General features: G+C 46.6%; 1 protein-coding gene across 1 annotated transcript in view; it reads right to left on the minus strand.

Annotated features, from left to right (window-relative positions):
* Nucleotides 1-25736, minus strand: part of SLC5A1 (solute carrier family 5 member 1) — a 296325-nt gene that overhangs the window by 22317 nt on the left and 248272 nt on the right. Inside the window, exons 9-11 of the mRNA XM_086942805.1 lie at nucleotides 16560-16695; nucleotides 14158-14265; nucleotides 560-710 (exon numbers count right to left, since the gene is read on the minus strand). Of these exons, the coding sequence (XP_086798931.1) occupies nucleotides 560-710; nucleotides 14158-14265; nucleotides 16560-16695 (395 nt within the window). The remainder of the gene's footprint in view (nucleotides 1-559; nucleotides 711-14157; nucleotides 14266-16559; nucleotides 16696-25736) is intronic.

Below are 25736 nucleotides of genomic sequence, written 5' to 3' on the forward strand. Positions count from 1 at the left end.
AGCTTCACACATTGGCATCTAGGTAAACCCTAACTTGGCTCTCCTCTACAGTCTGCCTCCCACACTCACCTCCCCTTGTAACCCTGACTCAGTCTTCATCTGTAGATAGCTTCTCACATTGGTATCTAGGTAAACCCTAACTTGGCTCTCCTCTACAGTCTGCCTCCCACACTCACCTCCCCTTGTAACGCGGACTCAGTCTTCATCTGTATACAGCATCACAAATTGGACTCCAATCGTAACCCTGGCTTACTTCTTGTGTAGTTACAGCTTCACACACTGACACCTACTTACAGCCCTTGCTCTGTGCACCAAGTGTACCCTCACACATTGGCCCGCCCCCTTTTACCCCTAATGGCATGACTCTGTGCCAAACACTACATAAGCTCAGTGTTTGGTATTCTCTATTTCCCTGACTGTGCCAATCATGGTGCCACATCTATTCCAGCATTTCCCTTCTAGAGCCCAATGATAACCCATGCATTGTGCCATTGACGGTGCTCGAAGGACTACCCTGCCTTTGTGTATGATGCCGACCCGGTCACAAGGTTGAACTTACCTTCCTGCCAACATGAGCTCCTTTTCGCTGGCCTTGGGTCGCACCTTGGTGTAAATGTCCATAGTGAAGAGGGTGCTGGCACTGTTGAAGATGGAGGTGAGTGAGCTCATAAGAGAGGCCAACATGACCGAAAGCATCAGGCCGCGGAGCCCTGCAAACAGAAAAATCCCAGGGTCAGGTGGACATTATTCCCAAAATTTGCAACAATTTTCATAGGAATTAGGGACTTGCACTGGTGGCCCATGAACAACAGTATTACATGTAAGGTTCAATGCATAGTCCATATGCCAGTCACTAATATCGATATCCAACTTACTCCCAGTTAGAAACCAGCCAAAAACATGACTGTTCTCCAATTTAGCTAAGTAAAGAGTTGGTAGTCTTACTCTGGCTCCGCAAGTGCTCAGACGGGGAATGTATGTTGTTATCCCGCAGACTTTTTCCCTGCAGGGAATCACAACACGGTTGTTACAATGACCACGTTGTGATTCCGCATACCATTACTCCACAAGTCGGAACAATGACTTGCGGAGGAGGGGATGCTGGATGTTGGAATAGTATAATTTACTATTCCAACTCCAGCCTGTGCCGACAATAGGGAAGGTGCTATTTACTACTTCTCTATGTATCTTCGTTACTGTGATTATACTATTTGTATGGAACTACATCTCATTTACCATATGCCTATGTATCTTTGATATGTTGATTCTGTTATCCATGATTTTTATGGAACTACATGTTATTTACCATATGCCTATATATCTGCGATATTTACCTTGTAAAGCGCTTTGATACCCTCAAGGGTCTTGTTCGCACGATATAAAACCGTCAAAATAAATAAATACATTATCTAAAGCTACGTCTAGTTCTAGACCTAAGTGTGACTTATTACCCAGGGGAGATGGGGTTAGCGAAAAAAGGAGTTCAATTTTCAGGAATATATGTATGCTGTCAGATATGGGTGGAAGATGGCGAAGGAAGAACCCCTGTCGGATCACCTGTACAGTGGTTCACCCATGCAACTACAGCCGTGTGAATGGTGTGAAGTAAACAAACTTTCAATTTTTATGAAGTTTATTGCTGGACAGGCGGTTGTCATGAATGCAGACATGATAAATATGTCTTGCCCACCATGAACTGGTACTCTGTTCGTATTCTTTCAATAACACATTACTGTTTTGGAAGCCAGTGCGCCAACAGTAGGTCCAAGAGTAGTTGGGTGATCCTCTTCAAGTCTAGGTTTGTTCTAATAGCATAAACCTTTAGGCAAGATCACCTTGTATCGAAGATGTTATTCATTTCTAGATTGACCTGAGACTGTAAAAGGTGGATTTTGTAAGCATTCGAACAACGAAGGGTCATGGAGCTGCCCTCCCCTCCCCTCCATAGGGCCTATATACTTATATTTTTGCTAAGCCTACCTTGAAAGGTGGTTTATTAGCGGTCAATGTAGTACATTTTTCTAAGATGGTGCTTTGCTTGAGAAAAGCAACAAAGAGATTTTGTTCATGAAGGCTGATTTGAAGAAGGATTCCCATCTAGGGGGCATATTTACTAGGACGGCGATAAATAAAAGCAAAGCACGCTTAGCGCTTATTTATATATTGCTGTGTAACGCAGGAATTTATCACCCTGGTAACGCATTATTAACAACGCGTTACTCCAGAGCGATAATATTCCAGGGAAATGGGCCAACATCACTGGAAAAACAGCGATGTTGAACCCAAAACGGAGATATCCTTGGTGATAAGACCCTGTGGTCGTATCACCGTAATCCACCTCCTGTGTTAGCTATGCCTTAGTCAGGAATTTAACAGACTTATCCCTCGTTGATGATATCACGAAGCTGTGGTAGCGATATTTTCCCATGGTGTTTTGTTAGACACGCCTCCTTTGAATCTCATTAGCGATGCAAAGCAAGGCGTGAACAAAATGGAAGCTGAATCAAGGAAGCACACGCTAGCCTGTCCTTGCAAATAATGTGATATAATTATTGCCGCTTTTCGCCCAAAAACAGACGCTAAAGCGGCGATAATTATATCTTCAGCCCTTGATGACATGCCCCTTGATTTGCTATATTCTGCACTCAATAGGGAACTCTCCTCCAATTCCACAACCCATTTTTCCCATGTACCATTGATGCATGTATTTTTCTTTGGGTCCTTATGAATTTCCTCATTTAGTCTCCAGGGTGTTGTCTTGCAAAGGCTGCTCAGGGTAGTAATCATGATATTAATGCAAGCATATTAGAAAATGCATGTAAATTAGATAGTTCGATGTTTCACGCAACAGGTTGCCATCAAAGAGGTAGCCAACTAAATCATCTATAAGGGTGTTTGATTAGAAGAAGATGGAGAAGAAGGTGACTTTTGCATCTGTTGGATGGTGTAGTCTTCATGAATTTTTTTATTTTGCATATTGTCACAGGTTTTTTTTTTACTTTTGGAAATTTTTAGCCAGCGGGATAAGTCAGCTGGTAACAACTTTGTAATTTTAATCTCAGCAAGAATGGCTATAACTCTTATGATTAAGGGTTAGAAGGACTGAGTTGAGTTGTAGGTCTATTGAGTAATGTTTATCCACCAATACAAGTGCAAAACCCACTACAGGAGCACACAGTAGTTGTGGATGGTCCACAAATCCACCAGTGTAGGCCTCACGAGCCTCTTTGAATGAGCGCACCAAGCTAAATTCCAGTCCAAAGGAAATTCATATCAGAGGGTACCCAACTCACCATCCAGGATAGGGGATAGTAGAGAGATGAGAGTACAGAGGTTTATTCTGGTCAGGAGGCATGGCGTACGTAATAGGACCTCAATTGTTCCATGGAGATCTTCTGGATGACACCACAAATGACCGTGTTGGTTGTTAGCTGAATGTCCATCCAGGGACGTTCTGTGGCTTAGAATTCGACTTCTTTGAGCCCAAAACAGTATTAAGAATCTTTACCCAACATTCAGTCTTAAACAGAGTGTAGGACTTATAGAGGGCGTACTCTACCTATTTCACCTGGCTTATCAGGGGAGTCTCTGATTGCAGTAAAACAAGAAAGATGAAAGGCAGATGTATTCTGGAAAGGCGGAAATATTCCGTCAATCCCAGACCTTCTAGCCGTACATAGGCCCTCTATCCGCCTTCATGCCTAGCTGGTGTAGTTGTGTTATTAAGGTTTGGGCTGATAATGCATCTGTCAAACAGACCTTTTGCCACCCCTTGGACCATTGGTTTTTATTTGACCAGCCTCTTTCAGCTAGTGGCTTTAGACATTGATCATCACATCTTGGCTAAGCCCAGAGAAATATGTCTCTGCATCATCTGACGCTATTGGGTGCTAGGGTGTATCTTTCAGCCTCCAATGTGGTGCTTGGATTGAACTGTATGAGGGTCTACTGTCCAACTGAAGTCTTCCCTGATCGCTCCTGCTGGCTCCCTCCCATCTTTCTTGATCTGTATTCACCCCACCGCCACCCTTTTCGATCCTCCATCCTTGCCCTTCCTCTTTTTTCCTCAGTGTTCCTCCTTCCCGCGCCTGCTAACTCATCTTGTTCCTTCTTCCTTCTTCCTTTCAGTGTGTGCTTTCCATTCGTACCACCCGCTGCACCCTCTCATTACTCTTTCCCACTCTTCGCTCCTTATCTTGAGTGGTCCTCCCTTTACCTGCTGCACTCTCTCGATCCTCCTTCCCGTCCCTCTCCCTACTTGCCCTGAGTGCGCCTCATCCCACCTCCAACCTCCACCCTCCACCTCTTCTCATTAGGAAAGCAAAGGGAGCTCTGGCCTGGTATCTGACAGTGCAGCAGGGTTCAAAAATAGCTATTGGAGATTTGGCACGGTGGAGAGGACCAGGGTTCAAACAGCTATCAGAGATGTGGCACAGTGCCTGACAGAGGAGCAGGGTCAAAAAAGCTATCGGAGGTCTGGCATGGAGTCTGACTAAGGTCTAAGATCAATTAAGTTACTAGAATTCTGGCCAGGGACTATGAATAATGAAGGTGCGGTGTGGTGTCAAAAAAGGAACCAGGGTTAATGAAGCTCTGAGTTGTATCATAGAGCCTAATTAGGGACTAGTATTAACAAAGGATATTAGAGATGCGGCTCGGTGTCTTACTAGGAACTAACATTAGTGAAGAGATCAGAGTGCTGGCATGGTTTTTGATTTGTGACTGTCCTTAGTGAATGTATCTGAGTTCTAGCCTGGTGTCTGTCTAGTGTGTGGGTTTCCTGAAAACACAGGGGCTTATTTTAACACCCTTGCAACGTGGGTGTGTCACTTTTTTGACACACCAGCAGAGGAACCCTGCGTAGCTTTTCATCGCCTTGTAAATACGACCCCTTTTCACGCATCCCTCTGCATGAAGGGGGTGTGTCATGGGCGTTGCTCTGGGTGTTCCAACGCAACACCCATGGACTCCGCTGCATTCCCAGTTTTACAACATTTTGTAAACCTGGGAATGTGTCCGAATCCTGCGCCTCTCCAGATTATTTCTCCTCGTTTTTCCTCTTTCTTTGCATTCTGCAGCACGCATAGAAAGTGGAACCCAATCATCCCTGCAACACTGGCACACTTGCACCATAGTGCCTGCGTTGTTGCATGGCAGCCAATTGTGTGCCAGCACAGGGGAAAACACAGGGATGCGTCATTTTCTTGTAAATGAGGCCCACCGTTCTTGAGCAGAAAGAGCCGGACTAAGAACCTGAAGGGATCCGAGTTGTAACAGGATGTCTGACTGGGGACTATTATTGGTGAAGGTATCAGAGTTCTGGCAGAGTGTCTGACTAGGGACTGGCATTGCTGAAGATATAGATGCTCCAAAAATAGAGTCTGGCTAGGAGCTATGATTAATGAAACTATGGTTAATGAAGGCATTAATGAAGTTCTTGCATGGTGCCTGACTAGGGACTGTGATAATTCAATGTATCAGAGATGGAAATGGTGTCTTATTTGGGGCTTTTATTAGTGAGGTTGTGGATCTCCTGGCATTGTGTCTGGCTGGGGATTGGGACTAGTGAAGATAAAGTTGCTGCAGAGAGTTTGACTAGATATTGGGGCCCTAGCTTGGTGTCCTACCAAGGACTAGGTGGTGTCTGACTATGAACACAGGTTAGTCGTGATGTTGGACTTCTTCAATTCAGTCTTACTAGGGTCCAGCATTAGGTCTCACTAGAGAAGTGGTTTGTGGAAGATCTGGAGTCTGAAAAGGGAGTATGACTAGTGAAGTCATCTGAATCTGGATAGAGACCATCATTAGTGAATTTATCCGGTTTTGAATACTCGATTAGTGCAGGGATCAGAATCATAGACCCAAAGCCCAGTGACTAACACCCTGCTAACTACCCTCTTAGAACGCCGCCTCACACGCGGGACTGGCGACAGCGCCATGAAGCCATACCAATGGGAACATTTAACATACAGAATTACAAACGCCATTACGTATCGGTGTCCTGAGCGTGCATGTCAGCCTTCTGTGTGCAGTGAGAAGAGCAAGTATGAGCAGAGGCCTATCACACATACAACTCAAGGGAGGAGGCCAGGCATCCTTTCCAAGGGCAAGGGAGGCTTGAGAGCAAGGGGTGCAGTGGCCATCTCACCTCCACTGCAGACCCTATGAGAGAATCCAAGGAGAGCCCTCTGGGGATGAAACCAGCCCTTGTGTAAAGCCACTGCTTCTACCGTCCACTGATGGTGGGGCCCACCCCCGACAGCCCTCTTTAGGGCCAGCCAGTGCTTACACCGTCCACTGTTGGTGGGGCATGTAGTGTTTCCCAAATTAAATAAAGAGGAAACGAAGTGTTGATTTGAAGTCTGGTTTATTCGCCTCATCCACGAACAGCTCCAGGTTGTAACTGACCTGGAATCACATGTACATTCTTGTTCTAAGAACACAAGAACATTCCTATTCTAGGCAGAAGGGATTACAATGTAGGGAGGGGAAATAGCAAGTGAGAAAACACAACATAACACATCTCCCTTCATTACCAAAACAAGATGAACAGGAAATCAGGTGGGTAAAAGAGAAAAGAAAACAGATAGATAAGCAAATACCTGTGGATACAACTTATACATAATCTTTCATGTACATAGGAGCACTGCGTAACCTTTGACTCCTCAAACGAGAACTGGGAGGAGAATGATGACAAGAGCGAGGAGAATTATCTATGCCAAAAAGATTAGAAGAGATATCAGAGTCAGACTGAGAAGTGTCCCTAGACCTAACAACTACAACTCGACTCTTGTTCCAAATCCTCCCATCTTGAGTTTTGACGGCATTACCAAAGACTTTAATGACAGGCCTAACATTGGTGTACTTGGACCACGGCCGTCTCCCTACGGGTGCCTTTATTTTTATAAGGTCACCTACCTTAACTTCATGATGTTTAACACGTTTAGTTTGGTCAAAATATGCCTTCCTACAAGTTTGTTTCTCAATCTCTCTCTCTCTCCAAGCACCCACATGATTATCCACAAAACCCTTCTTCATGTTCATCCAACCAGGACACCACATTGTATTCGGAGCTCTACCTCTAAACAGCTCAAAGGGAGATTTTCCAGTGGTAGAGTGAGGGGAGTAACGATAAGCGTCTATTCTTTCCCTTAAAGCATCCTTCCAGTCTAAACCACTAGCTCTCGCAAGTTGAATGCACTCCTTTAATGTACGGTTGACCCTCTCGACTGCACCATTTGTTTCAGGGTGATATAATGATGCTCTCTTGTGTACTATACCACACTTCTTAAGATAGTCTTCAAAGACACTAGAACAGAATTGGGGACCGTTATCTGAGAGTAAACTATTAGGGAAACTCTCTCTCACGAATACGTCCGATAAAAACTTGATGACAGAATTGGAAGTAATTTCATTGACTGCACGAACCTCAATCCACCGTGAGTACAAATCAATTAGAACTATCAAATATGGAGTGTCAGAAACTCCCGCAAGAGGGCCCAAAATGTCAATCGCTAATTCATCCCAGGGATGATTGGGTAACTCTCTACAGATCATGGGCATCTGCCTGACTTTTAAGATCTTATCACTTGCACAGCATTCCACACATTCCCTCACCAGACGTTCTATTTCTAAGTCCATACCCGGCCACCAAAACTGAGAACGAACCATCTCCTTGGTTTTTACTATCCCTAAATGCCCAGAGTGCGCATGAGACAGCAATTTTTTTCTCAAAGAGAAGGGAGGTATGAGTCTCAAACCACGAGTCAGCATGTCATCTGAAATTGAGAGTTCATGAGAAACAAGGGACCACGGTTTGTCCAGACGCTTGTTATCTTTTAATAAGGACATTACCTTAACTAACTCCTCATCCTTTGATAACTCCTCCATCCACTCTTCCTTGCTTACTACACCCTCTGTGACCTCACAAACATTTAAACATTCTTCTTCATCCACATAGTCATCTTCGTTCGCCATACCATCACTTCTAACCAATCTAGAGAAACAATCAGCTGCCTTGTTGGACACGCCAGGTAAATACTGGACTTCGAAGTCAAACTCCTGTAACGATATGATCCACCTTCTTATCCGAGAAGAAATCGAATCTAGTCCTTTTTTACAAAATACCTCCTTCAAAGGCTTATGGTCAGATTTGACAACAAATCTTGTTCCCCAAACCAAGTTCTTAAACTTCTTTAGTGCCCAATATATCGCTAATGACTCCTTTTCGATTACAGAGTAGTTTAACTCTGGACCACGAAGGCACCTGGACGCACATGCAATTAAAGACTCATGGCCTTGTTTAGTTTGTACCAACACCGCTCCTAAACCCTTCTCACTTGCATCGGTAAAAATGAACGTAGGTAAACCAGGAACAAATGCTTGTAAGGACGGAGCTTTCTTTAATTCCTCTTTTATTCCCTCGAATTCCTTCTTACACTCATCCGACCAGACATAAACAACACTTTTCCCCGTGAGTCTCCTCATGTTCTTTGTCTTGTCCGCAAAATGTACAATAAACTTCCCATAAAATTCTACCATTCCTAAGAAGGACAATAACTCTTCTCTGTTGACAGGTTCGGCAACATTACTGATGGAAGCAACCAAATCTGATTTTGGAAAAACACCTTGACTCTTAATACAGTGCCCTAAGTAATTTACTTCTTCCAAGCCAAACTTACACTTCTCTTTCTTAAGGGTCAACCCAGAATCAGCCAGTCTCCTCAACACTTCACACACCCGCTCATTGTGTTCCTGCAAGTCCGACCCATACACAAGAAGATCATCCTGGTAACATTTTACTCCAGAAAGACCTTTAAGTATGTGTGTCATAATTCGCTGGAAAACCGAGGCCGCTGATATCAATCCAAAGGGCATCCTTTTGAATTTAAAGGTGCCCATCGGTGTTATAAATGCAGTTAAGTCCTGACAAGAAGAGTCTAGTTCTACCTGGTGATAGGCGGATGCCAGATCTAGGGTAGTGAAGTATTTTGCCCCCTCCAACGTGCCTACAATTTCGTCTATGTTGGGTAAGGGAAATCGGTCCACCACCACCTCTTTGTTTAATGCTCTTAGGTCGATGCATAAACGAATCTCTCCGGTTGGCTTCTTCGCAACTACAATGGGGGCCAACCATTCCGTGGCTTCCACAGGCTCTATAATGTTATATGAAACTAACTTTTCTATCTCTTCTTGTACCTTTACTTGTTCCGCTAGTGGAATCCTTCTTACTTTTGCAACTATGGGGACAGCATTTTTCTTAAGTTTGATACAATGCTTATAGCCAATTAAACATCCTAACTTGTCCTCAAACACAGATGGAAATTTTCCTGCAAACATGTCAGCAAGACTTTCCACTTCTTGAACTCTCACCTGAGGTGTGGCGTTAGGATCAAGTGTGACACCAAGGTCACGTTGGTCACGCCAACTGATTAGTGCATCTCCAAAATTTGTAACATAAATTTTCCCAGGAATGATTCTACACCCTAGTTCCATGGTGGCAGTAAAGTAACCTAAAATCTTAATGGGTTTACTGCCATACCCTAGCGGTAAGATGTCACTTTTGAACAACTTTACATTTTTCCCAAAGGTTTTGTGTAGGAGTTCTTCATCAATCATAGTGATTTGAGAACATGAATCAAATTTGAATTCAACCATTGCATCATCTACTTTAACTAAATGTGTGGGGTGTTCTAACATTCCATCGCTAACTTGAAACGTAACAGTTTTTACTTGTGGTTGTGCCCACCTCTTGTACGTATTATCCCTTTTATTACCTTTTGTCTTACAACATTTTGAGAAATGACCTCTTCTCCCACATTCATTACAGATAACTTTCAATGCCGGACAATTTGGTGAGTTAGCTAAATGTCCGGGATTGGCACACCTGAAACAAGAAAATCTGTTAGACATATTAAAATTCGGATTATATCTATTCATCATATTTCCATTTTTTCCACTGTCTTCCTTCTCCTCTTTCTGAACTTGACATACTACTTCCTCTACTTTGGATTCGGCTTTCTTCTCAGGTTCCACAGTTTTCTCTTTTTCACCTTTCAGTTCATCTACACATTTGGTCATGTGTTCGACCTGTTTTGCTATTATGAGTACTTCCTCTAGGGGTGGTTCATCCTTGAGCCATAACTCTTTACGAATACTGTCATGAGCACACTTTAACACGAACTGATCTCTTATCCTTTCATCTAATGTTTGTCCAAATTTACATGAGGACGCCAATTTTCTTAAAGCCGACACGTAGTCTTCTACAGACTCATCTCTCTTCTGACCTCTCAACCCAAAGTGGTATCTCTCCATTATTGTGCTCAATCTTGGAAGATAATGTCGATCTAATTGCTCTATGGCTATTTCATACTCGTTTAAGTTTCTCTGTTCTGCTGCTGTGAGCTCCGGCAAGTGTTCTAGTACATCCTGTCCTTCACCACCTAGACAGTGTAGGAGTAAAGCAAGTTTCCTTTCTGCGCTCAGGTTTGTGCCACACACTCTCGCATAGTTCGCAAAAATCTTTTTCCATTTCTGCCATTTCACGTTAGGTTCACCTGGACTTATCAAAAAAAATGCTGGCTGCGTGACATTCTGCATATTTATTACTTCTTTTCCTTTCTCTTTTTTTAAATGTGAAGGTTTGGTTGTGTTGAATTTAAAAAAAAAAATTTCTTTGTGTCCTTACTTTTTTTTTTTTATTTACAGAAGAGCAGGCTTTGTGAGATCATCATCCTCTTTTTTTTTTTTATTCACAAATGTTTTATTATCCAATAAAAAAAACGTTCCAAAGACAATCAGAGTTCTTTTTTCTATGTCTGTATTGTTTCCAGTGCAAAACGAATGTTCCAATAACAATGAGGGTTCTGTTCTCTATGTCTGAGTTGTTTTTAAGGTAAAACGAATGCTCATACTCTCTGCGTTCTTTCAACTTGTAGGGAAAGCTTAGCGAACAATCAAAGTTCCTTTTTTTTTATGCGCGTTAAACGCTGAGTGAAACGAGGCTTGCAACGCACGTTGATCTCCTTCTGACGTTGCGTCCTACGTCATTGAAACGCATGAGATCTTCGTGCTGAACGCGCTGATGTCTCTCGCGCAGGGAAAAGCGAGCAGCGCGAGCGCGTCTAACAGCTTTATAAACTAACTTTCCGCCTCGATTATTTTCCTTCGTATTGTCCCATTATTTTTTTTTTTAAACCTCCCTCCGTACTCCTCACCAGATAAAGGAGTTTTCTTTCTTCTTTTCCCGTCGATTCAGCCGCTGGGAAGATTTCACTTCCTTCAAAAGAATACAGCCGCTGGGGAGGTGCTTGAATTCGAGGTCAGCTGCGTGTTGAGGCGATGTGAGGTAGGATCGTCGCCAATTATAATGTAGTGTTTCCCAAATTAAATAAAGAGGAAACGAAGTGTTGATTTGAAGTCTGGTTTATTCGCCTCATCCACGAACAGCTCCAGGTTGTAACTGACCTGGAATCACATGTACATTCTTGTTCTAAGAACACAAGAACATTCCTATTCTAGGCAGAAGGGATTACAATGTAGGGAGGGGAAATAGCAAGTGAGAAAACACAACATAACAGGGCACAACTCGACAGCCCTCTTTAGGGTCAGCCACTGCTTCCACCGTCCACTGCTGGCGGGGCCCACCCCGATATCCCTCTTTAGGGCCAGCCAGTGCTTACACCGTCCACTGCTGACGGGGCCCACCCCCGACAGCGCTCTTTAGGGCCAGCCAGTGCTTACACCGTCCACTGTTGGCGGGGCCCACCCTGACAGCCCTCTTTAGGGCCAGCCACTGCTTCTACCGTCCACTGCTGGCAGGGCACACCCCCGACAGCCCTCTTTAGGGTCAGCCACTGCTTCTACTGTCCACTGCTGGTGGGGCACACCCCCGACAGCCCTCTTTAGGGTCAGCCACTGCTTCTACTGTCCACTGCTGGTTGGGCACACCCCGATAGCCCTCTTTAAGGCCAGCCACTGCTTCTACTGTCCACTGCTGGTTGGGCACACACCCGACAGCCCTCTTTAGGGTCAGCCACTGCTTCTACTGTCCACTGCTGGTGGGGCACACCCCCGACAGCCCTCTTTAGGGTCAGCCACTGCTTCTACTGTCCACTGCTGGTTGGGCACACCCCGATAGCCCTCTTTAAGGCCAGCCACTGCTTCTACCGTCCACTGCTGGTGGGGCACACCCCGACAGCCCTCTTTAGGGTCAGCCACTGCTTCTACTGTCCACTGCTGGTGGGGCACACCCCCGACAGCCCTCTTTAGGGTCAGCCACTGCTTCTACTGTCCACTGCTGGTTGGGCACACCCCGATAGCCCTCTTTAAGGCCAGCCACTGCTTCTACTGTCCACTGCTGGTTGGGTACACACCCGACAGCCCTCTTTAGGGTCAGCCACTGCTTCTACTGTCCACTGCTGGTGGGGCACACCCCGACAGCCCTCTTTAGGGTCAGCCACTGCTTCTACTGTCCACTGCTGGTTGGGCACACCCCGATAGCCCTCTTTAAGGCCAGCCACTGCTTCTACTGTCCACTGCTGGTTGGGCACACACCCGACAGCCCTCTTTAGGGTCAGCCACTGCTTCTACTGTCCACTGCTGGTGGGGCACACCCCCGACAGCCCTCTTTAGGGTCAGCCACTGCTTCTACTGTCCACTGCTGGTTGGGCACACCCCGATAGCCCTCTTTAAGGCCAGCCACTGCTTCTACTGTCCACTGCTGGTTGGGCACACACCCGACAGCCCTCTTTAAGGCCAGCCACTGCTCTTTGTGGCCAGGAAGTAACTCTGTTCTGCGTTCTTTCACCGACAGCAGAGTTTTTGTGGGGCCAGGAGGGTAAATTTACTATTCTAACTCAAGTACTGGAATGTTTGAGGGACGCTAAAAACGATCTAAATATTTTTTTCCAACGATTGTCAATTTGTAATTTGGCAATGCCGGAAAATGCAGCCCTGGAAGAGCTGCTCCATTAAAAAAAAGAAGAAAACCAAAGGCTTTGCTAACAGAGCAGGCGCAGATGGTAACAAAGGCTGTGGAAACAGAGCAGGCGCAGATGGCGACAAAGGCTGTGCAAACAGAGCAGGCGCAGATGGTGACAAAGACTTTGCAAGCAGAGCAGGCGCAGATGGTGACAAAGGCTTTGCAAACAGAGCAGGCGCAGATGGTGACAAAGGCTTTGCAAACAGAGCAGGCACAGATGGTGACACAGGCTTTGCAAACAGAGCAGGCACAGATGGTGACAAAAGCTTTGCAAACAGAGCAGGCGCAGATGGTGACAAAGGCTTTGCAAGCAGAGCAGGCGCAGATGGTGACAAAGGCTTTGCAAACAGAGCAGATGCAGATGGTGACAAAGGCTTTGCAAACAGAGCAGATGCAGATGGTGACAAAGGCTTTGCAAACAGAGCAGGCACAAATGGTGACAAAAGATTTGCAAACAGAGCAGGCGCAGATGGTGACAAAGGCTTTGCAAGCAGAGCAGGCGCAGATGGTGACAAAGGCTTTGCAAACAGAGCAGATGCAGATGGTGACAAAGGCTTTGCAAACAGAGCAGATGCAGATGGTGACAAAGGCTTTGCAAACAGAGCAGGCACAAATGGCGACAAAGGCTTTTCTAACACAGCGTTTGCAGATGACGACATAGGCTTTGCTACACAGCGATCCACAGATGGCGACAAAGGCTTTGCTTACATAGCGGGTGCAGATGATGACAACGGCTTTGCAAACACAGCGTTTGCAGATGACGACAAAGGCTTTGCTACACAGTGGTCACAGATGGCATCAAAGCCTTGCAAGCACCATGAGTGCAGATGACGATAAAGGTTTTGCAAACAAAGTGGGTGTAGATGGCGACAAAGGCTTTTCAAACACAGTGGGCGCAGATGGCAACAAATGCTTTGCAAACAGAGTGGATGCAGTTGATGACAAAGGCTTTGCAAACACAGTGGGCCCAGATGGCGACAAAGGCTTTGCAAACAGAGGGACTTATTTACAAGCCCCTTGCGCCGCCGGTACGTCACTTTTTCCCATTTTAAAAGTGATGCACTGGTGGCGCAAGGGCCTTGTAAATAAGCCTCAGAGAGTGTGCAGACAGTAACAATGGCTTTGCAAACTGATTATACGCAGATGGTGACAAAGGCGAAACACGGCGCTCTTACCATCTGGCATCAAATCCACCACCATTTTAGGGTATGCGATGTTGGTACAGCCCACTTCTGTGTCACAAATCCTCTTACATTCCTCTGGAAGAACACAGAGGATCTCATCTGAGGGAAGCAAAGGAGAGGAAAGAGATATTCACACTCAAAGGTGAAAACAAAGGCCTTGGCGAACATGGCGGCAGCTCCAGTGACAGAATGCCCAGTCAGGGCGTTGTAGGAAGTGATGGTGTGGGCAGTGCAGACGAGTACAGAAAGCAGACGTGTGGAGTGAGAGGGTATGTAGATAGTGAGTGCTGTGGGCCTAGGAAATATTTATAATACAATATTTATTTCCAACATGTCTAGGTGAAGTGGTAAAACCGAGGTTACATGTCAAGTGTCCCAGTTCCATGGGTAAAACCTACCCTGGGGTCTACACCTGGTTCTCAGTGATGTTCCCACCTTGTTAGAGGTCCTAAGGTTTTTTTCTTATTACAGCAGTCACTCCCTGAATTGTAACTGCTCCTAATGTCCTCAATACCTTTACATAATGAGAAAAACACACGAGTAAATGCAAGACCTTTCCTTTGTGTCCTGTGCAGAAGCTGCTCACTGGGCAGTGTCCCTGGAGGATGCTGTTTTCCATTGGTGTTTCAGGGCCTGTGTGCAGTGTACATTCATCACTAGTGCACTGGGCAGTGTACATAATTCAGTGTGCACTGGGTCTGTGTGCAGTGCACATACTTCAGTATGCATTATACTTGTGTGCACTTTACATACGTCAGTGCGCATTGGGCTGGTGTGCAGTGTATATATTTCACTGTGACTGTGTGCAGTGTACATACTCAGTGTGCACTGGACCTGTGTGCACTGTACATCCTTCAGTGTGCACTGTGCCTGTGTGAAGTATACATATTCAGTGTGCACTGTGCCTGCGTGAAGTATACATATTCAGTGTGCACTGTGCCTGTGTGCAGAGTCTATACTCAGTGTGCACTGTGCCTGTGTGCAGTGTGCATACTCAGTGTGCACTGTGCCTGTGTGCAGAGTCCATACTCAGTGTGCACTGTGCCTGTGTGCAGTGTGCATACTCAGTGTGCACTGTGCCTGTGTGCAGAGTCCATATTCAGTGTGCACTGTGCCTGTGTGAAGTATACATATTCAGTGTGCACTGTGCCTGTGTGCAGAGTCCATATTCAGTGTGCACTGTGCCTGTGTGAAGTATACATATTCAGTGTGCACTGTGCCCGTGTGAAGTATACATATTCAGTGTGCACTGTGCTTGTGTGAAGTATACATATTCAGTGTGCACTGTGCCTGTGTGCAGAGTCCATACTCAGTGTGCACTGGACCTGTGTGCACTGTACATCCTTCAGTGTGCACTGTGCCTGTGTGAAGTATACATATTCAGTGTGCACTGTGCCTGTGTGAAGTATACATATTCAGTGTGCACTGTGCCTGTGTGCAGAGTCCATGCTCAGTGTGCACTGTGCCTGTATGCAGAGTCCATACTCAGTGTGCACTGTGCCTGTGTGCAGTGTGCATACTCAGTGTGCACTGTGCCTGTGTGCAGAGTCCATATTCAGTGTGCACTGTGCCTGTGTGCAGAGTCCATATTCAGTGTGCACTGTGCCTGTGTGCAGTGTGCATACTCACTGTGCACTGTGCCTGTGTGCAGAGTCTATACTCAGTGTGCACTGTGCCTGTGTGCAGTGTGCATACTCACTGTGCACTGTGCCTGTGTGCAGAGTCCATACTCAGTGTGCACTGTGCCTGTGTGCAGTGTGCATACTCAGTGTGCACTGTGCCTGTGTGCAGAGTCCATATTCAGTGTGCACTGTGCCTGTGTGAAGTATACATATTCAGTGTGCACTGTGCCTGTGTGCAGAGTCCATATTCAGTGTGCACTGTGCCTGTGTGAAGTATACATATCCAGTGTGCACTATGCCTGTGTGCAGAGTCCATACTCAGTGTGCACTGTGCCTGTGTGCAGTGTGCATACTCAGTGTGCACTGTGCCTGTGTGCAGAGTCCATATTCAGTGTGCACTGTGCCTGTGTGAAGTATACATATTCAGTGTGCACTGTGCCTGTGTGAAGTATACATATTCAGTGTGCACTGTGCCTGTGTGCAGTGTGCATACTCAGTGTGCACTGGACCTGTGTGCACTGTACATCCTTCAGTGTGCACTGTGCCTGTGTGAAGTATACATATTCAGTGTGCACTGTGCCTGTGTGAAGTATACATATTCAGTGTGCACTGTGCCTGTGTGCAGAGTCCATACTCAGTGTGCACTGTGCCTGTGTGAAGTATACATATTCAGTGTGCACTGTGCCTGTATGCAGTCCATTCTCAGTGTGCACTGCGCCTGTGTGCAGTGTCCATTCTCAGTGTGCACTGCGCCTGTGTATCATACTGTACCTGTGTACAGGATGCGGCTGATCATCCCGGGGAACACCATGAGGAACATGGGCAGCAGCTTGAGGTACCCGCACAGGATGCAGCCCGCCTTCACGTGAGACATGTTCTTGGCAGAGAGACATCGCTGCACAATCACCTGTCACGAGACAAACAGAGCAGTCAGGAAGCTGGAGGCCGGGCACCCAGCAGAGGGCGCAAGAGAGCACACAGGCGGGCAACTAATCAATGAAACCAGTCCGGCCCCTCCACATAGACCACCCCCTCCGCACCTAACTTCCATAGGATATTTATTTATTTTTTATTTATGGGTTTTGTATAGCGCCTGAATCACTCCCGGAGGGGTATCTCTGCGCTTTGGACAGAGCTGCTAGTGGGCTGATGAGAAATGTTAAAACAGGGTGGTCTTAAGAAGGTTCCTGAAGCGCGAATAGTCAGGGCATTGCCTCAGGTGTGTGGGAAGCTGGTTCCAGTACAGGGGAGCGAGGTAGGAAAAAGATTCCCCACCTAGTCTTGTTTTCCTAACCCTGGGGACCTGGAGAAGTGATTTGTTGCCTGACCTAAGAGTCCTAGAGGGGGCGTAAGGCATGAGTTTCCTGGAAATGTAGAGAGGGCCTTTATTATGTGGAGAAGTGTGGCTCAGGGGTTAGAGGCGGCAGACCCGGAAGCTGAGATCGGCCCTGGACCAGGGTTCAATTCCCCGCCTCGACGGGGCTTGGGCTCATTAATTCCACGGACTCGATAATTCTCGCTCCGGTGCCTACTCGACTCACGGGTTCACACTCTGCAACTCTGGGCAATAGCTTGCTTAATCTCCACAACGGCCCCTCGCGGTGGGATGCCTGGCTTTCACTTTGTGGATACCCTGCCGGGGTTATCTCACAGGGAAATACCAGGACGGGTTCCCTAAGCAAGCGCTTAGATGCCTGCGATGTGGGTGGTTTGCGCTATATAAATACATTTACATTTACATTATGCAGGGCTTTATCCCCTTCGCTACTTCTGTCGGCGAACAGTCGTCGCGAGCGCTACCTTCATAGTGCTCCACACATCCGTTGGCCGATGCAGCCCCGCCTACCTAATAAAACCGCTGCACCACGACGGTATTCACACCGCGATTAAGTGGTTATAGACAATGCAGCAGACCTTGAATTTGACATGCTTGTGGATTTGGAGCCAGTGGAGCTTGTGGAGCAGGGGAAGGGAAGGTGTTTTGAACTGAGAATTTGTGACATGTCGCCAGGGCTTAATTTGAGCCGGAGCTTGCTGGTGCTCAGCACCGGCACTTAATTATGGGGGCCGGGTCTATCACTTGGCATTAAGTGCACCTGTTCTCCTGCCTTATTTTGACTTTTTTAAAGTCGTGCGTGTCTCTGTCTGCGCACTGACTGGTGGTGACTCTGGCAGGCACACACAGAGTGTGGCTGTGTGGCGCTGCTGTGTTACTGCTGTCACTGTTGCCAACTTGCCGACTCTGACTGACCAGGTCGTCGACGTCGATGATGCATATAGCTGAGCTGCCCTGCTCTCTGCTCCGGGTCCCACCAGTTAACTTACTCTCTTTAAGAATTCCACTTCCCGGCCGCGGCGCGGATCAGGGCCCCAGTGGTGAGTGGGCGGGAGTCCGGGACTTGTTGTTTTGTAACTTTTGTTACTTGTTGAGGGGCCAGGGGCAGGCACTGGGCAGGGCTTTGCTGCGGGGGTTGGGGCTGTGCGCGCCAGAGGAAGCGACGCGTGCGCAGAGTGCATGCAATTGAATGCATTGCACGCGCATTTTCTCTGCCCGCCCCAGCATACCCAGCCGCACCTCTTCCCTCGCCCGCCCAAAGTTGCTGGTGGACTCGACTCGGAGTTGGGAGCGGCGAGTGCTCAGCAGGTGAGGGCGAGGTGCGAGCGAGGCAGGGCAGGGGGCCTGGCAGTGGCGTGAACGTGATGAATTTACTGGTGGTGGCCAGACCAGTCAGGTTTTTTAAATCATTCCTGATTGGTCTACCTACCACTGCTACAGCAGCGCCTGGACAAGATGGCCTGGGCCCTGGGGGTAGGCTGGCGCCGGCCGAATTTCCGAAATAAGGCAGGCAGGCAGCAGGTGAGGTGAGGCGAGGCGAGGCAGGCAGGGCTGGCAGGGCCTGGGGGCGGCGGGGGCCGCAGGCGCAGGATATCATTTTTTTTTAAAATTAATTAATTATCATTGTAGTTGGGTTATTATTACATTACACATACATTTATTATCACATGAAGATTGGCCTGGACGGAGGCTGGGAATGATAGGCGGCGTAGGCCTGGCCGGCAGACATCATGAATTAACAAAAAAATCTGCGCAGGTGAGGCCTATAGAATAGATTAACTTTTTTATGTTCGACGTGACGGTCACACTGCTTAAATGTTGTTTTGTTTCTGATGCCCTGGCTTAGGCTAGTTTGATCATCACGAATCGATGGGATGCACGATCATGTTTAGTGTGCACTCAGTCACTGGCTATTTGTTACGCAGTTGTGGGCTGCCTGTAATCAGTAGAGGATGCAGGCCCAGGGCAGGATTCGGTTTCGTTTTCAGGCCGGGCACGCTCATAAAATCTGTGGGGGAGTGGAAACAGAGAGCTGAGCTGTATTTTAATGGCTCTCTGTGGTGACCTCGGCGTGGAATTGTGGCAAACTAGAGAAATTCATGTCCGAGTCCCGCTCCTGGAACCGACCATAAGAAAGGTTAGTGTGTGTAACCTCGAAAATATTAATTTTGTTCTTTACAAATACAAAAAAAAACCTGCAGTAGTGTTACAAATGTCCTGCCGGGCGAGGCAGAGAGGGGTCTGTCGAAGTTGGGGAGCACAGCCTGGCTCGTTCCCGAGAACTTCACAGTTTATTATTATCCTAGCACTACAGAGTCGGCATGCCAGAGCCGGGTGGGCCTCGGCGTGCTATCGTGCACACTGTAAGAATTCTCAAGAACAAGACGTGGTAAAGATGTTTTACTTTTTACTTGGTTCTCAGCTCGGCTAACCATCAAGGAATGGTTTACATCTGGGAGGTGCTAGCCGAAGCTGGGTAGTAGAAGGGAGGTGATTGAAACAGGGATCCCGCATTTGCATGGACAGTCCTGGTTTTTGGACATATATCCGGGTGTCCAGATAGCTTTCTCCAAATTAAATACATGTCCCGGTTTTGAGACGAGGTTAAGCCAGCTAGAGCTCTGCACTTGAAATGCTGCTTATAGAGATGAACCTCTCCTGATAATTCTTTCAGCGCCTTAATTTGCCTGTTGTTTTTATTCTGGTACCAATGATGAGCAGAGGATTCTATGGCCAAATCTGTGAGTTATTGTTATCTCTTGTGCGGCGGCGCCACCAGAGTGGAGCTCTGGCGTATCCAGGGTCCATTCGGTGCATTCGTGGGCGTGCAGCACCACCACAGCCATCGGCCTTCTTCCCGCTTGATATAAGGATATGGTTCAGCAGGATGTTTTTATTTAAATACTGCGTGCCCTCGGGAAAAAATTGCAACTGCCAAGTCCCCCATGCCGGAATGCCAGTGGACAACTTAATTTATGGCCTTCTCGACATGTGCTGCCCTGTTTGTGTGTGTGTGTGTGGAAGGTCACCTGTTTGTGTCCAGGGGTCGGTGAGAGCTTGCTGTATCTTTAAAAGGCATAGGGCACGGGCACGGGACTGCCCTGAACTCCAGTGTGCAAAGACACGAGCTCTCAGGATAACTTCTACAGTACTTCAGACAGAGATGAGAATCCGCAACTGAACGCTCCTATCTTCATCAGCAATTGGCCTGAGCATATGTTGGCTGTGAGCATGTGCGAGTCCACAGACTGCTGCTTGGATAGCATCAGTACGATGCAGTAATTATTTTTCAAAGCACTGCCTTTGCTGAGGGAGTTGGTAAGTGAAAGGAAACTCATGATTCATGTTCTCGCTTTTGTCTAGTAGCAGTTGCCATAAAGTAGCTCAGAGGATTAATGTAGGTGCTGCAAAGAACGCGTACTATGCATATAATGTGGATAGCTCAATGGGTTACTGCTTTTGTCACAGAAATCCTTTTATTGCTTGGTGTTCAGCCCCACCGGACGCTGAGCTGGGGTGAGGTGCTGTGCTTACAATATATGGGTTTAAAAGCACCTGCTGCATAGTTACTTATGTGTCTATTTTCTAGGCAACAATAAACATGTCAAAGATAACTGATGATAAATGTGCCTGTTGGAAAGAAATCAGAGTTTTGTCCACTGGCAGTTTGACTCCTCATAAAGCAGCACAGAGGGTTAATATGCCTGCTGCAAAGAAAGTGTACCACTAACTAATATGGATAATTTCATGGGTTACTGCTTTTATCACAATCGACTAAGTTAGTGCCCTTCCATTTTAGCTGCTTTGCAACAGCTTTAAGATATATTTAGAGTTTTTTGTTGCCCAAATGGGTGTTATTTCTGATATGTATCTTATTTCCATTGCTTGATTTTGCTTGTGCGAGAGTGTCACTTTAAGTGTCACACATTTGGTCTTGAATGTCACTCATAAGTACACTAAACCATGAAAATGTCACACATAAGCAATCTGAAACCTTGGCAGCTATGTTACTGTTTTTGCTGCCCTTTGTTCAGTGTTGCTGCTGGGCGGGACACTGATTGGGCAATTTGGAAACTTCAAACCTCAATGTAGATCTACATGAAGTGCTGACATTCTGTGAAACAAAGAGATCGCCCTTTCAAGTGGGGATAGCATGTAATCCTGACCTAAAAAAGTTAAAAGGCAGCTCCTTTTCAACAAGTTCAAGTTCAAGTTCAAGTTTTTATTTTTATGATTTGGAACTCGTGAGAGGTCCACATAAAAAGTACATCTACAAAACAGTACAAGTATATAAAATCATGCAGTAATGACAAGGTAAAAAAGTAACAGACCAGAAATTAATATAGGTTCAAAAAACATTAAAAAAAGTTAAATATTCTGGAACAAAACATTTCATTAGGGGGGCTTAGAATCGCTTCAGTAAATGCATGAACAGATAAGATACCTAGTTTCAAACAAATTGGTCTTATCCACTTACGCCGCAAATGTAACAGCGCTGGGCAAATAAACAGAACATGAAAGAGGTCTTGAATCGAATGGTTACACAGGGTACATATGTTGGAAGAACCATACCATTTGGATAGGAGATTATTCAAGGGTAACATATCTTGTCTTAACAAGTACCAAAAGCGCCTAATGCCATGTGGAAGATTCCAGGATGCATAACATTGCATGGTTTTAAAAACATAGGAATTGATCACCGGCATACTACTTTTCCTTGATACAGTAGAGTCTCTATCCAGTATAAAACTTAACCTCCATGATGCTGTTTTTAATAATGCCTTTAATTGACATGAAGAGAGTGAAAACAAAGAAGATTCTTCCAGTCGCAACAAAGAGACCGCCTTTCTAAAGTTTTTTACGATTGGAGAAAGTTCTTTTAAAGGGCCCAATAATTCTTTTTGAATGAAATGTCTTAGCGTGGAGGGTTCGCATTTACCTAAGTAGAAGACCCATCTGACTATCCCAGCTAGTCCTTGGACCCAGCTACTTCTTAAGCCGAACTCAAGCCTAAGAGAGGCCACAGAACAAGTGGAATTAACGGAGGATAATTGTCGCAAGAGTCTACCTTCAATAATATGGAGAAAACTCCAGTTACTAACATCAATGAGTTCAGTTCCGTACAGTAATGAGGCGGGGATTTTTGCTCGGAAAGCTTCTAACAGGAAGGGAAAATGACGTTTTCCTGTGGCTTTGTAAAGAGCGTTTAGACCCTTGCCCTGTATCAGAGCTTTACGCTTATTGTTCTCAATATGGGCCTTATCACTCATATTACCGCAAATTATTTTCCCCAAAAATAGGTAAGAATTTACGATTTCCAGCTTTTGGCCACCTAATGTCCATATGAAACTCCAATGAGCAGGTTTTCTCTTCCCCGATATGCACATAACTTTACTTTTAGAGATGTTTATCTGAAGAAAGTGCGTCTCTGCGAAAGTATGTAATGCCTGTAGACGCTTATTCAAGCCTTTAGGTGTCAAATCTAACAATAAAATGTCATCGGCGTACATTAGGCACACAATAGCATTATCCCCCAATACAGGAGCAATTCCACCACTTGAAGTTACAGCTTGAGGAAGATCATGCACATAAAGCGAGAACAATAATGGTGGCAGCAAACAGCCCTGTTTAAGTCCATTGGCCGAGGTAATAGGATCTGACAAACCTCTTTCTCCTCCCAACAATATTCTGCACCAGGTATCCGTATGGAGATCCCGAATTAAATCTAACAGTAAGGGGGGGATACCTAAAAATAATAGTTTCCTCCACAGCAAATGCCGGTCAACCTTATCAAAGGCCGTGGAAAAATCAATAAAGGCAGCATATACCCTTCCACCACGCACTCTGATGTATTTGTCCATAATCACTTGTAAAGCTGTTAGATTATCCATAGTTCCATGTCCTTTACGGAAACCCGTTTGCTCAAAGGGGAGAATATTGTTCTGGTCGACCCATTCAGATAATAATTTCAAAAGGCATTTGGCAAAGACCTTGCCAACGGCATCCAGGAGGGCAATCTGGCGGTAATTTTGAGGCAGAAGTCGATCACCCTTCTTGAAAAGGGGAACCAAAATACTCCCTTTCCAAGATGGGAGAACAGCCCTATTCAAAAAGCAACGAGCAAATACAGGGAATAAGATTTTACTCCACTTTGTACTACTCTGCTTTAAGACAGAAATAGGCAACTCATCTGGGCCCATGGCCCCGGATGTACGCATTTCACGGATGGCCAACTCAATGGATTTTTCCGAAGGAGGTTCCACAAGAGCTAAATGCACCACATTGAAACTTCCCTGGAGTGGATAATCCCCATTGCCTGCGTACAGATTTTTAATATGCTCGACCCAGACTCGTTCCTCTATGGGAATTGGAGAGGGACTCGACCTTGCCCCACAACCCTTACCAATTAAAGACCAAAATGTTCTTACTCGGCCATGAAAGGCTGCCTCTCTCAATTGCATCCAGATTTGGTCTTCCCTCTCCTTACACATTCTAAGCTTTAGCCTTTTCCTTCTCCTTTTTAGGGCTCGCCTGCTGATGCGCTTCTGCGCATCGCTGGCGAAGCTCTATTACGGCTTATCCAGTGTTGATCCACCACTGGCGATTCCAGTGGCGATTTCTTCAAGTGCATGTGCTTTTTAGGTCATTGCGCAAGCGCAAGCCCTAAAAAGCGCGTGCACAATGCCACCAGCCGCCTGACTGCCTGCCTCGCATTACCAGATCAAAGGCAGCCCAGCCCCCCTCCCACAAGCTTCTCAGCGTGTGCTCTGCCTCAGGCCGGCATTTCTCCTCCCCTCGGGCAAACAGATAGCCACAATAACACCCTCCCTGCTCCGCTTTTTTTCTCAATTTCTCCCAGTCTACACTTCCCATTAGGAGCCCTTCCTCCCCCCAGATAATCTATCTCCATAAGAGATAAGCAGCTCTTCCACCATCTCAAACCCGTATTAGTGCTCCTCACTATGCATGTTTTTACTTAAAAAATCAGCACAATGCAGCAGTGTGACATCAAGCCAGGTTCATCAACATCACTGCAAAAGTAAAGTTTTTATTCCCCATTTCCTCTTCAAGAAAGTGACTGCGCATCAGCCTCTACGGATCAGAAAGCGGAGCCCCCCCACTGACCGGGCTGCGAGTCAAATGGCCATGTTTCACAAATTATGGTTTTCGTGGTCTTATTCTGGAGTAGCCCTGTTGGCAAGAGAGGAAAGAGCAAGGCTCTGACAGTCAGTCCTCCTCTGCTTCATAGTATGCCGCGCCACTATAGTAAGTTGAACAAGGGATATTATTTGACAGAAAGAGGCAACCTGCATCTATTCACGGAAATACATTGAGCAGTCTACATTTTTATTTTTTAAATCTACATACAATGCACCATAACTATTCTAGGTCTACAAATGGAAATACATAACAAGCAATATTTTTATTTATTTTTTAAGAGGTGCATACTTAAATGATTACAAAAATTAAACATCAACTAGTAATTAAAAAACCTAGCAATTAAGATATGCCACGTCAAATAATAACTTTTGTCGCCAATTAATTATCAGTGTCTGGAATGGGATATGGTCACCCCTCACTCACCCTCAACCCCTACCCTCACTCACCCTCAACCCCTCACCCACACCCTCACTCACCCTCAACACCTCACCCTCAACCCCTCCCTCACGCTCACCCCACCCCTCACTCACCCTCAACCCCTCACCCCTCACCCTCAACCCCTCACCCTCACTCACCCTCAACCCCTCACCCTCAAAACTCACTCACCCTCACGCTCACCCACCCTCACCCTCAACACCTCACCCTCACTCGCCCTCAACCCCTCACCCTCACTCACCCTCAACCCCTCACCCTCACTCACCTCAGCCCCTCACCTCAACCCCTCACTCACCCTCAACCTCTCACCCTCACTCACCCTCAACCCCTCACCTCACTCACCCTCAACCCCTCACCCTCACTCACCCTCAGCCCCTCACCCTCAACCCTCACCCTCACCCTCACTCACCCTCAACCCCTCACCCTCACTCACCCTCACCCACCCTCACTCACCCTCAACACCTCACCCTCACCTCACTCACCCTCACTCACCCGCACTCACCCTCAACCCCTCACCCTCACCTCACTCACCCTCACTCACCCTCACTCACCCTGACTCACACCTCAACCCTCACCCTCACTCACCCTCAAACTCAACATACATACATACATACCCTCACTCACCCTCAACCCTCACCCTCACTCACCCTCAACCTCTCACCCTCACCCCCTCAACACCTCACCCTCACTCACCCTCACCCTCACTCACCCTCACTCACCCTCACTCACCCTCACTCACCCTCACCCTCACCCTCACTCACCCTCAACCCCTCACCCTCACTCACCCTCACCCTCACCTCACCCTCAACCCCTCACCTCACCTCACCCTCACCTCACCCTCACCCCTCACCCTCACCCCTCACCCACCCTCAACCCCTCACCCTAACTCACCCTCACCCTCACTCACCCTCAACCCCTCACCCTCACTCACCCTCACTCACCCTCAACCCCTCACCCTCACTCACCCTCAACCCCTCACCCTCACTCACCCTCACCCACCCTCACTCACCCTCACC

Source organism: Lissotriton vulgaris, chromosome 11 (assembly GCF_964263255.1).
Source record: "Lissotriton vulgaris chromosome 11, aLisVul1.2, whole genome shotgun sequence".
Lineage (NCBI taxonomy): Eukaryota > Metazoa > Chordata > Amphibia > Caudata > Salamandridae > Lissotriton > Lissotriton vulgaris.